Raw genomic sequence first — 19,570 nt, 5'->3', positions numbered from 1 at the left:
CGACATGCTATACTATGACTTTTTTCAACATGCCATACTATGACTTTTTTCGACATGCTATACTATGACTTTTTTCGACATGCTATACTTTGACTTTTTTCGACATGCTATACTATGACTTTTTTCGACATGCTATACTTTGACTTTTTTCGACATGCTATACTATGACTTTTTTCGACATGCTATACTATGACTTTTTTCGACATGCTATACTATGACTTTTTTCGACATGCAATACCATGACTTTTTTCGACATGCTATACTATGACTTTTTTCGACATGCTATACTATGACTTTTTTCGACATGCTATACTATGACTTTTTTCGACATGCTATACTATGACTTTTTTCAACATGCCATACTATGACTTTTTTCGACATGCTATACTATGACTTTTTTCGACATGCTATACTATGACTTTTTTCTACATGCTATACCATGACTTTTTTCGACATGCAATACCATGACTTTTTTCGACATGCTATACTATGACTTTTTTCGACATGCTATACTATGACTTTTTTCGACATGCTATACTATGACTTTTTTCGACATGCCATACTATGACTTTTTTCGACATGCTATACTATGACTTTTTTCGACATGCTATACTATGACTTTTTTCGACATGTTATACTATGACTTTTTTCGACATGTTATACTGTGACTTTTTTCTACATGTTATACTGTGACTTTTTTTCGACATGCTATACTATGACTTTTTTCGACATGCAATACCATGACTTTTTTCGACATGCAATACCATGACTTTTTTCGACATGCTATACTATGACTTTTTTCAACATGCCATACTATGACTTTTTTCGACATGCTATACTATGACTTTTTTCGACATGCTATACTTTGACTTTTTTCGACATGCTATACTATGACTTTTTTCGACATGCTATACTTTGACTTTTTTCGACATGCTATACTATGACTTTTTTCGACATGCTATACTATGACTTTTTTCGACATGCTATACTATGACTTTTTTCGACATGCAATACCATGACTTTTTTCGACATGCTATACTATGACTTTTTTCGACATGCTATACTATGACTTTTTTCGACATGCTATACTATGACTTTTTTCGACATGCTATACTATGACTTTTTTCAACATGCCATACTATGACTTTTTTCGACATGCTATACTATGACTTTTCGACATGCTATACCATGACTTTTTTCGACATGCTATACCATGACTTTTTTCGACATGCTATACTATGACTTTTTTCGACATGCCATACTATGACTTTTTTCGACATGCTATACTATGACTTTTTGCGACATGTTATACTATGACTTTTTTTGACATGCTATACTATGACTTTTTGACATGCAATACCATGACTTTTTCGACATGCTATACCATGACTTTTTTCGACATGCTATACCATGACTTTTTTCGACATGCTATACCATGACTTTTTTCGACATGCTATACTATGACTTTTTTCGACATGCTATACTATGACTTTTTTCGACATGCTATACTATGACTTTTTTCGACATGCTATACTATGACTTTTTTCGACATGTTATACTATGACTTTTTTCTACATGTTGTACTGACTTTTTTTCGACATGCTATACTATGACTTTTTTCGACATGCTATACTATGACTTTTTTCGACATGCTATACTATGACTTTTTTCGACATGCTATACTATGACTTTTTTCGACATGCTATACTATGACTTTTTTCGACATGCTATACCATGACTTTTTTCGACATGCAATACCATGACTTTTTTCGACATGCTATACTATGACTTTTTTCGACGTGTTATACTATGACTTTTTTCTACATGTTGTACTGACTTTTTTTCGACATGCTATACTATGACTTTTTTCGACATGCTATACTATGACTTTTTTCGACATGCCATACTATGACTTTTTTCGACATGCCATACTATGACTTTTTTCGACATGCTATACTATGACTTTTTTCGACATGTTATACTATGACTTTTTTCTACATGTTGTACTGACTTTTTTTCGACATGCCATACTATGACTTTTTTCGACATGCTATACTATGACTTTTTTCGACATGCTATACTATGACTTTTTTCGACATGCCATACTATGACTTTTTTCGACATGCTATACTATGACTTTTTTCGACATGTTATACTATGACTTTTTTCTACATGTTGTACTGACTTTTTTTCGACATGCTATACTATGACTTTTTTCGACATGCTATACTATGACTTTTTTCGACATGCTATACCATGACTTTTTTCGACATGCAGTACCATGACTTTTTTCGACATGCTATACTATGACTTTTTTCGACATGCAATACCATGACTTTTTTCGACATGCTATACTATGACTTTTTTCGACATGCTATACTATGACTTTTTTCGACATGCTATACTATGACTTTTTCCGACATGCTATACCATGACTTTTTTCGACATGCTATACTATGACTTTTTTCGACATGTTATACTATGACTTTTTTCTACATGTTATACTATGACTTTTTTCTACATGTTGTACTGACTTTTTTTCGACATGCTATACTATGACTTTTTTCGACATGCTATACTATGACTTTTTTCGACATGCTATACTATGACTTTTTTCGACATGCCATACTATGACTTTTTTCGACATGCTATACTATGACTTTTTTCGACATGTTATACTATGACTTTTTTCTACATGTTGTACTGACTTTTTTTCGACATGCTATACTATGACTTTTTTCGACATGCTATACTATGACTTTTTTCGACATGCTATACCATGACTTTTTTCGACATGCAATACCATGACTTTTTTCGACATGCTATACTATGACTTTTTTCGACATGCTATACTATGACTTTTTTCGACATGCTATACCATGACTTTTTTCGACATGCAATACCATGACTTTTTTCGACATGCTATACTATGACTTTTTTCGACATGCTATACTATGACTTTTTTCGACATGCTATACTATGACTTTTTTCGACAAGCTATACCATGACTTTTTTCGACATGCTATACTATGACTTTTTTCGACATGTTATACTATGACTTTTTTCTACATGTTATACTATGACTTTTTTCTACATGTTGTACTGACTTTTTTTCGACATGCTATACTATGACTTTTTTCGACATGCTATACTATGACTTTTTTCGACATGCTATACTATGACTTTTTTCGACATGCCATACTATGACTTTTTTCGACATGCTATACCATGACTTTTTTCGACATGCTATACCATGACTTTTTTCGACATGCTATACCATGACTTTTTTCGACATGCAATACCATGACTTTTTTCGACATGCAATACCATGACTTTTTTCGACATGCAATACCATGACTTTTTTCGACATGCTATACTATGACTTTTTTCGACATGCAATACCATGACTTTTTTCGACATGCTATACTATGACTTTTTTCGACATGCTATACTATGACTTTTTTCGACATGCTATACTATGACTTTTTTCGACATGCTATACCATGACTTTTTTCGACATGCTATACTATGACTTTTTTCGACATGTTATACTATGACTTTTTTCTACATGTTATACTATGACTTTTTTCTACATGTTGTCCTGACTTTTTTTCGACATGCTATACTATGACTTTTTTCGACATGCTATACTATGACTTTTTTCGACATGCAATACCATGACTTTTTCGACATGCTATACCATGACTTTTTTCGACATGCTATACCATGACTTTTTTCGACATGCTATACCATGACTTTTTCGACATGCTATACTATGACTTTTTTCGACATGCTATACTATGACTTTTTTCGACATGCTATACTATGACTTTTTTCGACATGCTATACTATGACTTTTTTCGACATGCTATACTATGACTTTTTTCGACATGCCATACTATGACTTTTTCCGACATGCCATACTATGACTTTTTTCGACATGCTATACTATGACTTTTTTCGACATGTTATACTATGACTTTTTTCTACATGTTGTACTGACTTTTTTTCGACATGCTATACTATGACTTTTTTCGACATGCTATACTATAACTTTTTTCGACATGCTATACTATGACTTTTTTCAACATGCTATACTATGACTTTTTTCGACATGCTATACTATGACTTTTTTCGACATGCAATACCATGACTTTTTTCGACATGCTATACTATGACTTTTTCGACGTGTTATACTATGACTTTTTTCTACATGTTGTACTGACTTTTTTTCGACATGCTATACTATGACTTTTTTCGACATGCTATACTATGACTTTTTTCGACATGCCATACTATGACTTTTTTCGACATGCCATACTATGACTTTTTTCGACATGTTATACTATGACTTTTTTCTACATGTTATACTATGACTTTTTTCTACATGTTGTACTGACTTTTTTTCGACATGTTATACTATGACTTTTTTCTACATGTTGTACTGACTTTTTTTCGACATGCTATACTATGACTTTTTTCGACATGCTATACTATGACTTTTTTCGACATGCTATACCATGACTTTTTTCGACATGCAGTACCATGACTTTTTTCGACATGCAATACCATGACTTTTTTCGACATGCTATACTATGACTTTTTTCGACATGCTATACTATGACTTTTTTCGACATGCTATACTATGACTTTTTCCGACATGCTATACCATGACTTTTTTCGACATGCTATACTATGACTTTTTTCGACATGTTATACTATGACTTTTTTCTACATGTTATACTATGACTTTTTTCTACATGTTGTACTGACTTTTTTTCGACATGCTATACTATGACTTTTTTCGACATGCTATACTATGACTTTTTTCGACATGCAATACCATGACTTTTTTCGACATGCAATACCATGACTTTTTTCGACATGTTATACTATGACTTTTTTCTACATGTTGTACTGACTTTTTTTCGACATGCTATACTATGACTTTTCGACATGCAATACCATGACTTTTTTCGACATGCTATACCATGACTTTTTTCGACATGCTATACCATGACTTTTTTCGACATGCTATACTATGACTTTTTTCGACATGCTATTCTATGACTTTTTTCGACATGCTATACTATGACTTTTTTCGACATGCAATACCATGACTTTTTTCGACATGCAATACCATGACTTTTTTCGACATGCTATACTATGACTTTTTTCAACATGCCATACTATGACTTTTTTCGACATGCTATACTATGACTTTTTTCGACATGCTATACTTTGACTTTTTTCGACATGCTATACTATGACTTTTTTCGACATGCTATACTTTGACTTTTTTCGACATGCTATACTATGACTTTTTTCGACATGCTATACTATGACTTTTTTCAACATGCTATACTATGACTTTTTTCGACATGCTATACTATGACTTTTTTCGACATGCAATACCATGACTTTTTTCGACATGCTATACTATGACTTTTTCGACGTGTTATACTATGACTTTTTTCTACATGTTGTACTGACTTTTTTTCGACATGCTATACTATGACTTTTTTCGACATGCTATACTATGACTTTTTTCGACATGCCATACTATGACTTTTTTCGACATGCCATACTATGACTTTTTTCGACATGTTATACTATGACTTTTTTCTACATGTTATACTATGACTTTTTTCTACATGTTGTACTGACTTTTTTTCGACATGTTATACTATGACTTTTTTCTACATGTTGTACTGACTTTTTTTCGACATGCTATACTATGACTTTTTTCGACATGCTATACTATGACTTTTTTCGACATGCTATACCATGACTTTTTTCGACATGCAGTACCATGACTTTTTTCGACATGCAATACCATGACTTTTTTCGACATGCTATACTATGACTTTTTTCGACATGCTATACTATGACTTTTTTCGACATGCTATACTATGACTTTTTCCGACATGCTATACCATGACTTTTTTCGACATGCTATACTATGACTTTTTTCGACATGTTATACTATGACTTTTTTCTACATGTTATACTATGACTTTTTTCTACATGTTGTACTGACTTTTTTTCGACATGCTATACTATGACTTTTTTCGACATGCTATACTATGACTTTTTTCGACATGCAATACCATGACTTTTTTCGACATGCAATACCATGACTTTTTTCGACATGTTATACTATGACTTTTTTCTACATGTTGTACTGACTTTTTTTCGACATGCTATACTATGACTTTTCGACATGCAATACCATGACTTTTTTCGACATGCTATACCATGACTTTTTTCGACATGCTATACCATGACTTTTTTCGACATGCTATACTATGACTTTTTTCGACATGCTATTCTATGACTTTTTTCGACATGCTATACTATGACTTTTTTCGACATGCAATACCATGACTTTTTTCGACATGCAATACCATGACTTTTTTCGACATGCTATACTATGACTTTTTTCAACATGCCATACTATGACTTTTTTCGACATGCTATACTATGACTTTTTTCGACATGCTATACTTTGACTTTTTTCGACATGCTATACTATGACTTTTTTCGACATGCTATACTTTGACTTTTTTCGACATGCTATACTATGACTTTTTTCGACATGCTATACTATGACTTTTTTCGACATGCTATACTATGACTTTTTTCGACATGCAATACCATGACTTTTTTCGACATGCTATACTATGACTTTTTTCGACATGCTATACTATGACTTTTTTCGACATGCTATACTATGACTTTTTTCGACATGCTATACTATGACTTTTTTCAACATGCCATACTATGACTTTTTTCGACATGCTATACTATGACTTTTCGACATGCTATACCATGACTTTTTTCGACATGCTATACCATGACTTTTTTCGACATGCTATACTATGACTTTTTTCGACATGCCATACTATGACTTTTTTCGACATGCTATACTATGACTTTTTGCGACATGTTATACTATGACTTTTTTTGACATGCTATACTATGACTTTTTGACATGCAATACCATGACTTTTTCGACATGCTATACCATGACTTTTTTCGACATGCTATACCATGACTTTTTTCGACATGCTATACCATGACTTTTTTCGACATGCTATACTATGACTTTTTTCGACATGCTATACTATGACTTTTTTCGACATGCTATACTATGACTTTTTTCGACATGCTATACTATGACTTTTTTCGACATGTTATACTATGACTTTTTTCTACATGTTGTACTGACTTTTTTTCGACATGCTATACTATGACTTTTTTCGACATGCTATACTATGACTTTTTTCGACATGCTATACTATGACTTTTTTCGACATGCTATACTATGACTTTTTTCGACATGCTATACTATGACTTTTTTCGACATGCTATACCATGACTTTTTTCGACATGCAATACCATGACTTTTTTCGACATGCTATACTATGACTTTTTTCGACGTGTTATACTATGACTTTTTTCTACATGTTGTACTGACTTTTTTTCGACATGCTATACTATGACTTTTTTCGACATGCTATACTATGACTTTTTTCGACATGCCATACTATGACTTTTTTCGACATGCCATACTATGACTTTTTTCGACATGCTATACTATGACTTTTTTCGACATGTTATACTATGACTTTTTTCTACATGTTGTACTGACTTTTTTTCGACATGCCATACTATGACTTTTTTCGACATGCTATACTATGACTTTTTTCGACATGCTATACTATGACTTTTTTCGACATGCCATACTATGACTTTTTTCGACATGCTATACTATGACTTTTTTCGACATGTTATACTATGACTTTTTTCTACATGTTGTACTGACTTTTTTTCGACATGCTATACTATGACTTTTTTCGACATGCTATACTATGACTTTTTTCGACATGCTATACCATGACTTTTTTCGACATGCAATACCATGACTTTTTTCGACATGCTATACTATGACTTTTTTCGACATGCTATACTATGACTTTTTTCGACATGCTATACCATGACTTTTTTCGACATGCAATACCATGACTTTTTTCGACATGCTATACTATGACTTTTTTCGACATGCTATACTATGACTTTTTTCGACATGCTATACTATGACTTTTTTCGACAAGCTATACCATGACTTTTTTCGACATGCTATACTATGACTTTTTTCGACATGTTATACTATGACTTTTTTCTACATGTTATACTATGACTTTTTTCTACATGTTGTACTGACTTTTTTTCGACATGCTATACTATGACTTTTTTCGACATGCTATACTATGACTTTTTTCGACATGCTATACTATGACTTTTTTCGACATGCCATACTATGACTTTTTTCGACATGCTATACCATGACTTTTTTCGACATGCTATACCATGACTTTTTTCGACATGCTATACCATGACTTTTTTCGACATGCAATACCATGACTTTTTTCGACATGCAATACCATGACTTTTTTCGACATGCAATACCATGACTTTTTTCGACATGCTATACTATGACTTTTTTCGACATGCAATACCATGACTTTTTTCGACATGCTATACTATGACTTTTTTCGACATGCTATACTATGACTTTTTTCGACATGCTATACTATGACTTTTTTCGACATGCTATACCATGACTTTTTTCGACATGCTATACTATGACTTTTTTCGACATGTTATACTATGACTTTTTTCTACATGTTATACTATGACTTTTTTCTACATGTTGTCCTGACTTTTTTTCGACATGCTATACTATGACTTTTTTCGACATGCTATACTATGACTTTTTTCGACATGCAATACCATGACTTTTTCGACATGCTATACCATGACTTTTTTCGACATGCTATACCATGACTTTTTTCGAAATGCTATACCATGACTTTTTCGACATGCTATACTATGACTTTTTTCGACATGCTATACTATGACTTTTTTCGACATGCTATACTATGACTTTTTTCGACATGCTATACTATGACTTTTTTCGACATGCTATACTATGACTTTTTTCGACATGCCATACTATGACTTTTTCCGACATGCCATACTATGACTTTTTTCGACATGCTATACTATGACTTTTTTCGACATGTTATACTATGACTTTTTTCTACATGTTGTACTGACTTTTTTTCGACATGCTATACTATGACTTTTTTCGACATGCTATACTATAACTTTTTTCGACATGCTATACTATGACTTTTTTCAACATGCTATACTATGACTTTTTTCGACATGCTATACTATGACTTTTTTCGACATGCAATACCATGACTTTTTTCGACATGCTATACTATGACTTTTTCGACGTGTTATACTATGACTTTTTTCTACATGTTGTACTGACTTTTTTTCGACATGCTATACTATGACTTTTTTCGACATGCTATACTATGACTTTTTTCGACATGCCATACTATGACTTTTTTCGACATGCCATACTATGACTTTTTTCGACATGTTATACTATGACTTTTTTCTACATGTTATACTATGACTTTTTTCTACATGTTGTACTGACTTTTTTTCGACATGTTATACTATGACTTTTTTCTACATGTTGTACTGACTTTTTTTCGACATGCTATACTATGACTTTTTTCGACATGCTATACTATGACTTTTTTCGACATGCTATACCATGACTTTTTTCGACATGCAGTACCATGACTTTTTTCGACATGCAATACCATGACTTTTTTCGACATGCTATACTATGACTTTTTTCGACATGCTATACTATGACTTTTTTCGACATGCTATACTATGACTTTTTCCGACATGCTATACCATGACTTTTTTCGACATGCTATACTATGACTTTTTTCGACATGTTATACTATGACTTTTTTCTACATGTTATACTATGACTTTTTTCTACATGTTGTACTGACTTTTTTTCGACATGCTATACTATGACTTTTTTCGACATGCTATACTATGACTTTTTTCGACATGCAATACCATGACTTTTTTCGACATGCAATACCATGACTTTTTTCGACATGTTATACTATGACTTTTTTCTACATGTTGTACTGACTTTTTTTCGACATGCTATACTATGACTTTTCGACATGCAATACCATGACTTTTTTCGACATGCTATACCATGACTTTTTTCGACATGCTATACCATGACTTTTTTCGACATGCTATACTATGACTTTTTTCGACATGCTATTCTATGACTTTTTTCGACATGCTATTCTATGACTTTTTTCGACATGCCATACTATGACTTTTTTCGACATGCTATACTATGACTTTTTGCGACATGTTATACTATGACTTTTTGACATGCTATACTATGACTTTTTGACATGCAATACCATGACTTTTTCGACATGCTATACCATGACTTTTTTCGACATGCTATACCATGACTTTTTTCGACATGCTATACCATGACTTTTTTCGACATGCTATACTATGACTTTTTTCGACATGCTATACTATGACTTTTTTCGACATGCTATACTATGACTTTTTTCGACATGCCATACTATGACTTTTTCCGACATGCCATACTATGACTTTTTTCGACATGCTATACTATGACTTTTTCCGACATGTTATACTATGACTTTTTTCTACATGTTGTACTGACTTTTTTTCGACATGCTATACTATGACTTTTTTCGACATGCTATACTATAACTTTTTTCGACATGCTATACTATAACTTTTTTCGACATGCTATACTATGACTTTTTTCGACATGCTATACTATGACTTTTTTCGACATGCTATACTATGACTTTTTTCGACATGCTATACTATGACTTTTTTCGACATGCAATACCATGACTTTTTTCGACATGCTATACTATGACTTTTTTCGACGTGTTATACTATGACTTTTTTCTACATGTTGTACTGACTTTTTTTCGACATGCTATACTATGACTTTTTTCGACATGCTATACTATGACTTTTTTCGACATGCCATACTATGACTTTTTTCGACATGCCATACTATGACTTTTTTCGACATGCTATACTATGACTTTTTTCGACATGTTATACTATGACTTTTTTCGACATGTTGTACTGACTTTTTTTCGACATGCCATACTATGACTTTTTTCGACATGCTATACTATGACTTTTGTCGACATGCTATACTATGACTTTTTTCGACATGCCATACTATGACTTTTTTCGACATGCTATACTATGACTTTTTTCGACATGTTATACTATGACTTTTTTCTACATGTTGTACTGACTTTTTTTCGACATGCTATACTATGACTTTTTTCGACATGCTATACTATGACTTTTTTCGACATGCTATACCATGACTTTTTTCGACATGCAGTACCATGACTTTTTTCGACATGCTATACTATGACTTTTTTCGACATGCAATACCATGACTTTTTTCGACATGCTATACTATGACTTTTTTCGACATGCTATACTATGACTTTTTTCGACATGCTATACTATGACTTTTTTCGACATGCTATACCATGACTTTTTTCGACATGCTATACTATGACTTTTTTCGACATGTTATACTATGACTTTTTTCTACATGTTATACTATGACTTTTTTCTACATGTTGTACTGACTTTTTTTCGACATGTTATACTATGACTTTTTTCTACATGTTGTACTGACTTTTTTTCGACATGCTATACTATGACTTTTTTCGACATGCTATACTATGACTTTTTTCGACATGCTATACCATGACTTTTTTCGACATGCAGTACCATGACTTTTTTCGACATGCTATACTATGACTTTTTTCGACATGCAATACCATGACTTTTTTCGACATGCTATACTATGACTTTTTTCGACATGCTATACTATGACTTTTTTCGACATGCTATACTATGACTTTTTCCGACATGCTATACCATGACTTTTTTCGACATGCTATACTATGACTTTTTTCGACATGTTATACTATGACTTTTTTCTACATGTTATACTATGACTTTTTTCTACATGTTGTACTGACTTTTTTTCGACATGCTATACTATGACTTTTTTCGACATGCTATACTATGACTTTTTTCGACATGCCATACTATGACTTTTTTCGACATGCTATACTATGACTTTTTTCGACATGTTATACTATGACTTTTTTCTACATGTTGTACTGACTTTTTTTCGACATGCTATACTATGACTTTTTTCGACATGCTATACTATGACTTTTTTCGACATGCTATACCATGACTTTTTTCGACATGCAATACCATGACTTTTTTCGACATGCTATACTATGACTTTTTTCGACATGCTATACTATGACTTTTTTCGACATGCTATACCATGACTTTTTTCGACATGCAATACCATGACTTTTTTCGACATGCTATACTATGACTTTTTTCGACATGCTATACTATGACTTTTTTCGACATGCTATACCATGACTTTTTTCGACATGCTATACTATGACTTTTTTCGACATGTTATACTATGACTTTTTTCTACATGTTATACTATGACTTTTTTCTACATGTTGTACTGACTTTTTTTCGACATGCTATACCATGACTTTTTTCGACATGCAATACCATGACTTTTTTCGACATGCTATACTATGACTTTTTTCGACATGCAATACCATGACTTTTTTCGACATGCTATACTATGACTTTTTTCGACATGCTATACTATGACTTTTTTCGACATGCTATACTATGACTTTTTTCGACATGCTATACCATGACTTTTTTCGACATGCTATACTATGACTTTTTTCTACATGTTATACTCTGACTTTTTTCTACATGTTGTCCTGACTTTTTTTCGACATGCTATACTATGACTTTTTTCGACATGCTATACTATGACTTTTTTCGACATGCTATACTATGACTTTTTTCGACATGCCATACTATGACTTTTTTCGACATGCTATACTATGACTTTTTTCGACATGCTATACTATGACTTTTTTCGACATGCTATACTATGACTTTTTTCGACATGCTATACTATGACTTTTTTCGACATGCCATACTATGACTTTTTTCGACATGCTATACTATGACTTTTTTCGACATGTTATACTATGACTTTTTTCGACATGTTATACTATGACTTTTTTTCGACATGCTATACTATGACTTTTTTCGACATGCTATACTATGACTTTTTTCGACATGCTATACCATAACTTTTTTCGACATGCAATACCATGACTTTTTTCGACATGCTATACTATGACTTTTTTCGACATGCAATACCATGAATTTTTTCGACATGCTATACTATGACTTTTTTCGACATGCTATACTATGACTTTTTTCGACATGTTATACTATGACTTTTTTCTACATGTTATACTGTGACTTTTTTCTACATGTTGTACTGACTTTTTTTCGACATGCTATACTATGACTTTTTTCGACATGCTATACTATGACTTTTTTCGACATGCAATACCATGACTTTTTCGACATGCTATACCATGACTTTTTTCGACATGCTATACCATGACTTTTTTCGACATGCAATACCATGACTTTTTTCGACATGCTATACTATGACTTTTTTCGACATGCTATACTATGACTTTTTTCGACGTGTTATACTATGACTTTTTTCGACGTGTTATACTATGACTTTTTTCGACGTGTTGTACTGACTTGTTTTCGACATGTTATACTATGACTTTTTTCGACATGTTATACTATGACTTTTTCGACATGTTATACTATGACTTTTTCGACATGTTATACTATGACTTTTTTTCGACATGTTATACGATGACTTTTTTCGACATGTTATACTATGACTTTTTTTCGACACGCTATACTATGACTTTTTTCGACATGCTATACTATGACTTTCTTCGACATGCTATACTATGACTTTTTTCGACATGCCATACTATGACTTTTTTCGACATGCCATACTATGACTTTTTTCGACATGCCATACTATGACTTTTTTCGATATGTTATACTATGACTTTTTTCGACATGTTATACTATGACTTTTTTCTACATGTTGTACTGACTTTCTTTCGACATGCTATACTATGACTTTTTCGACATGCTATACTATGACTTTTTTCGACATGCTATACTATGACTTTTTTCTACATGTTGTACTGACTTTTTTTTGACATGCTATACTATGACTTTTTTCGACATGGTGTACTGACTTTTTTTCAACATGCTATACTATGACTTTTTTCGACATGCTATACTATGACTTTTTTCGACATGCTATACTATGACTTTTTTCGACATGCAATACCATGACTTTTTTCGACATGCTATACTATGACTTTTTTCGACATGCCATACTATGACTTTTTTCGACATGCTATACTATGACTTTTTTCGACATGCCATACTATGACTTTTTTCGACATGCTATACTATGACTTTTTTCGACATGTTATACTATGACTTTTTTCTACATGTTGTACTGACTTTTTTTCGACATGCTATACTATGACTTTTTTCGACATGCTATACTATGACTTTTTTCGACATGCAATACCATGACTTTTTTCGACATGCTATACTATGACTTTTTTCGACATGCAATACCATGACTTTTTTCGACATGCTATACTATGACTTTTTTCGACATGCTATACTATGACTTTTTTCGACATGCTATACTATGACTTTTTTCGACATGCTATACTATGACTTTTTTCGACATGCTATACTATGACTTTTTTCGACATGCAATACCATGACTTTTTTCGACATGCAATACCATGACTTTTTTCGACATGCTATACCATGACTTTTTTCGACATGCTATACTATGACTTTTTTCGACATGCAATACCATGACTTTTTTCGACATGCAATACCATGACTTTTTTCGACATGTTATACTATGACTTTTTTCTACATGTTGTACTGACTTTTTTTCGACATGCTATACTATGACTTTTTTCTACATGTTGTACTGACTTTTTTTCGACATGCTATACTATGACTTTTATCGACATGCAATACCATGACTTTTTTCGACATGCTATACTATGACTTTTTTCGACATGTTATACTATGACTTTTTTCGACATGCTATACTATGACTTTTCGACATGCAATACCATGACTTTTTTCGACATGCTATACCATGACTTTTTTCGACATGCTATACCATGACTTTTTTCGACATGCTATTCTATGACTTTTTTCGACATGCCATACTATGACTTTTTTCGACATGCTATACTATGACTTTTTGCGACATGTTATACTATGACTTTTTTTGACATGCTATACTATGACTTTTTGACATGCAATACCATGACTTTTTCGACATGCTATACCATGACTTTTTTCGACATGCTATACCATGACTTTTTTCGACATGCTATACCATGACTTTTTTCGACATGCTATACTATGACTTTTTTCGACATGCTATACTATGACTTTTTTCGACATGCCATACTATGACTTTTTCCGACATGCCATACTATGACTTTTTTCGACATGCTATACTATGACTTTTTTCGACATGTTATACTATGACTTTTTTCTACATGTTGTACTGACTTTTTTTCGACATGCTATACTATGACTTTTTTCGACATGCTATACTATGACTTTTTTCGACATGCTATACTATGACTTTTTTCGACATGCTATACTATGACTTTTTTCGACATGCTATACTATGACTTTTTTCGACATGTTATACTATGACTTTTTTCGACATGCTATACTATGACTTTTTTCGACATGTTATACTATGACTTTTTTCTACATGTTGTACTGACTTTTTTTCGACATGCTATACTATGACTTTTTTCGACATGCTATACTATGACTTTTTTCGACATGCTATACTATGACTTTTTTCGACATGCTATACTATGACTTTTTTCGACATGTTATACTATGACTTTTTTCTACATGTTGTACTGACTTTTTTTCGACATGCTATACTATGACTTTTTTCGACATGCTATACTATGACTTTTTTCGACATGCAATACCATGACTTTTTTCGACATGCTATACTATGACTTTTTTCGACATGCAATACCATGACTTTTTTCGACATGCTATACTATGACTTTTTTCGACATGCTATACTATGACTTTTTTCGACATGCTATACTATGACTTTTTTCGACATGCTATACTATGACTTTTTTCGACATGCTATACTATGACTTTTTTCGACATGCAATACCATGACTTTTTTCGACATGCAATACCATGACTTTTTTCGACATGCTATACCATGACTTTTTTCGACATGCTATACTATGACTTTTTTCGACATGCAATACCATGACTTTTTTCGACATGCAATACCATGACTTTTTTCGACATGTTATACTATGACTTTTTTCTACATGTTGTACTGACTTTTTTTCGACATGCTATACTATGACTTTTATCGACATGCAATACCATGACTTTTTTCGACATGCTATACTATGACTTTTTTCGACATGTTATACTATGACTTTTTTCGACATGCTATACTATGACTTTTTTCGACATGCTATTCTATGACTTTTTTCGACATGCCATACTATGACTTTTTTCGACATGCTATACTATGACTTTTTGCGACATGTTATACTATGACTTTTTTTGACATGCTATACTATGACTTTTTGACATGCAATACCATGACTTTTTCGACATGCTATACCATGACTTTTTTCGACATGCTATACCATGACTTTTTTCGACATGCTATACCATGACTTTTTTCGACATGCTATACTATGACTTTTTCCGACATGCCATACTATGACTTTTTTCGACATGCTATACTATGACTTTTTTCGACATGTTATACTATGACTTTTTTCTACATGTTGTACTGACTTTTTTTCGACATGCTATACTATGACTTTTTTCGACATGCTATACTATAACTTTTTTCGACATGCTATACTATGACTTTTTTCGACATGCTATACTATGACTTTTTTCGACATGCTATACTATGACTTTTTTCGACATGCTATACCATGACTTTTTTCGACATGCAATACCATGACTTTTTTCGACATGCTATACTATGACTTTTTTCGACGTGTTATACTATGACTTTTTTCTACATGTTGTACTGACTTTTTTTCGACATGCTATACTATGACTTTTTTCGACATGCTATACTATGACTTTTTTCGACATGCCATACTATGACTTTTTTCGACATGCCATACTATGACTTTTTTCGACATGCTATACTATGACTTTTTTCGACATGTTATACTATGACTTTTTTCTACATGTTGTACTGACTTTTTTTCGACATGCCATACTATGACTTTTTTCGACATGCTATACTATGACTTTTTTCGACATGCTATACTATGACTTTTTTCGACATGCCATACTATGACTTTTTTCGACATGCTATACTATGACTTTTTTCGACATGTTATACTATGACTTTTTTCTACATGTTGTACTGACTTTTTTTCGACATGCTATACTATGACTTTTTTCGACATGCTATACTATGACTTTTTTCGACATGCTATACCATGACTTTTTTCGACATGCAGTACCATGACTTTTTTCGACATGCTATACTATGACTTTTTTCGACATGCAATACCATGACTTTTTTCGACATGCTATACTATGACTTTTTTCGACATGCTATACTATGACTTTTTTCGACATGCTATACCATGACTTTTTTCGACATGCTATACTATGACTTTTTTCTACATGTTATACTATGACTTTTTTCTACATGTTGTACTATGACTTTTTTCTACATGTTGTACTGACTTTTTTTCGACATGCTATACTATGACTTTTTTCGACATGCAGTACCATGACTTTTTTCGACATGCTATACTATGACTTTTTTCGACATGCAATACCATGACTTTTTTCGACATGCTATACTATGACTTTTTTCGACATGCTATACTATGACTTTTTCCGACATGCTATACCATGACTTTTTTCGACATGTTATACTATGACTTTTTTCTACATGTTATACTATGACTTTTTTCTACATGTTGTACTGACTTTTTTTCGACATGCTATACTATGACTTTTTTCGACATGCTATACTATGACTTTTTTCGACATGCTATACTATGACTTTTTTCGACATGCTATACTATGACTTTTTTCGCCATGTTATACTATGACTTTTTTCGACATGTTATACTATGACTTTTTTCTACATGTTGTACTGACTTTTTTCGACATGTTATACTATGACTTTTTTCTACATGTTGTACTGACTTTTTTTCGCCATGCCATACTATGACTTTTTTCGACATGTTGTACTGACTTTTTTTCGACATGCTATACTATGACTTTTTTCGACATGCAATACCATGACTTTTTTCGACATGCTATACTATGACTTTTTGCGACATGCTATACTATGACTTTTTTCGACATGCTATACTATGACTTTTTTCGACATGCTATACTATGACTTTTTTCGACATGCAATACCATGACTTTTTTCGACATGCTATACTATGACTTTTTTCGACATGCTATACTATGACTTTTTTCGACATGCTATACCATGACTTTTTTCGACATGCTATACTATGACTTTTTTCTACATGTTATACTATGACTTTTTTCTACATGTTATACTATGACTTTTTTCTACATGTTGTACTATGACTTTTTTCTACATGTTGTACTGACTTTTTTTCGACATGCAGTACCATGACTTTTTTCGACATGCTATACTATGACTTTTTTCGACATGTTGTACTGACTTTTTTTCGACATGCTATACTATGACTTTTTTCGACATGCTATACTATGACTTTTTTTCGACATGCTATACTATGACTTTTTTCGACATGTTATACTATGACTTTTTTCTACATGTTGTACTGACTTTTTTTCGCCATGCCATACTATGACTTTTTTCGACATGTTGTACTGACTTTTTTTCGACATGCTATACTATGACTTTTTTCGACATGCAATACCATGACTTTTTTCGACATGCTATACTATGACTTTTTGCGACATGCAATACTAATCATGTTAATTTCAGCTGGCTAATAGGACATGTGATCGACTTAGTTGAACCACGTACGAGGAACGGACTTCCTGTTAGTAAACTTGAAAGTTCTGATGTGAACCGATCACACTCTAAGACGTATGGACCACAGATATCACATAACTGCAGTTTAACCCTTTATTAGCTGTACACATTCACAATATTTATTCATACAGTTCGGTGCTTTTTTTATTTAAGACCACGAGATTGTTCGTTCCACAATAATTAATTCGTCATCACAGAATATAAACACATTATTCACATCTTATGTACAAAATGTTCATACAGGCGACCCGTCACACGGTCCCTAGATCAGGTGTTAACGTGTCTATTCTGATAAACAAACAATAGAAAAGAGACGGACTGATACGAGTGTGTTTAACCCGTGATGATGAGTTCCCGTGTTGGTCTTCTTCTGAACTCGCTGTGTGAAGGTGAGTCGGTCTGTTCTGCTGGTTCACACGGTGGACGGTTTCATCAGAGCCTGATCCCCAAACAGCTGCTTGAAGTGAACCACGTGCTCCTCACAGTGCTCTCCTGGAGAGGGGGGGGCAGGAGGTTACTGAAGCTCAGGACCAGTCGGTC

The 19,570-nt window shown here is 32.9% G+C and overlaps 2 protein-coding genes across 2 annotated transcripts in view; one reads left to right on the top strand and one right to left on the bottom strand.

The window, feature by feature from the left end:
• fars2 (phenylalanyl-tRNA synthetase 2, mitochondrial) overlaps positions 1 to 19,570 on the top strand; it is a 314,225-nt gene that overhangs the window by 175,957 nt on the left and 118,698 nt on the right. The window lies entirely within an intron of this gene.
• The window catches only part of rmc1 (regulator of MON1-CCZ1), a 10,962-nt gene continuing 10,501 nt past the window's right edge, over positions 19,110 to 19,570 (bottom strand). Inside the window, exon 21 of the mRNA XM_079291647.1 lies at positions 19,110 to 19,522. Coding sequence (XP_079147773.1) covers positions 19,443 to 19,522 — 80 coding nt within the window. The 3' untranslated portion in view covers positions 19,110 to 19,442. The remainder of the gene's footprint in view (positions 19,523 to 19,570) is intronic.

The sequence above is a fragment of the Melanostigma gelatinosum genome (genome assembly GCF_949748355.1).
Source record: "Melanostigma gelatinosum genome assembly, chromosome: 20".
NCBI lineage: Eukaryota > Metazoa > Chordata > Actinopteri > Perciformes > Zoarcidae > Melanostigma > Melanostigma gelatinosum.
Note: the sequence above shows the minus strand (reverse complement) of the source record. Positions and strands in the feature narration are given on the sequence as shown.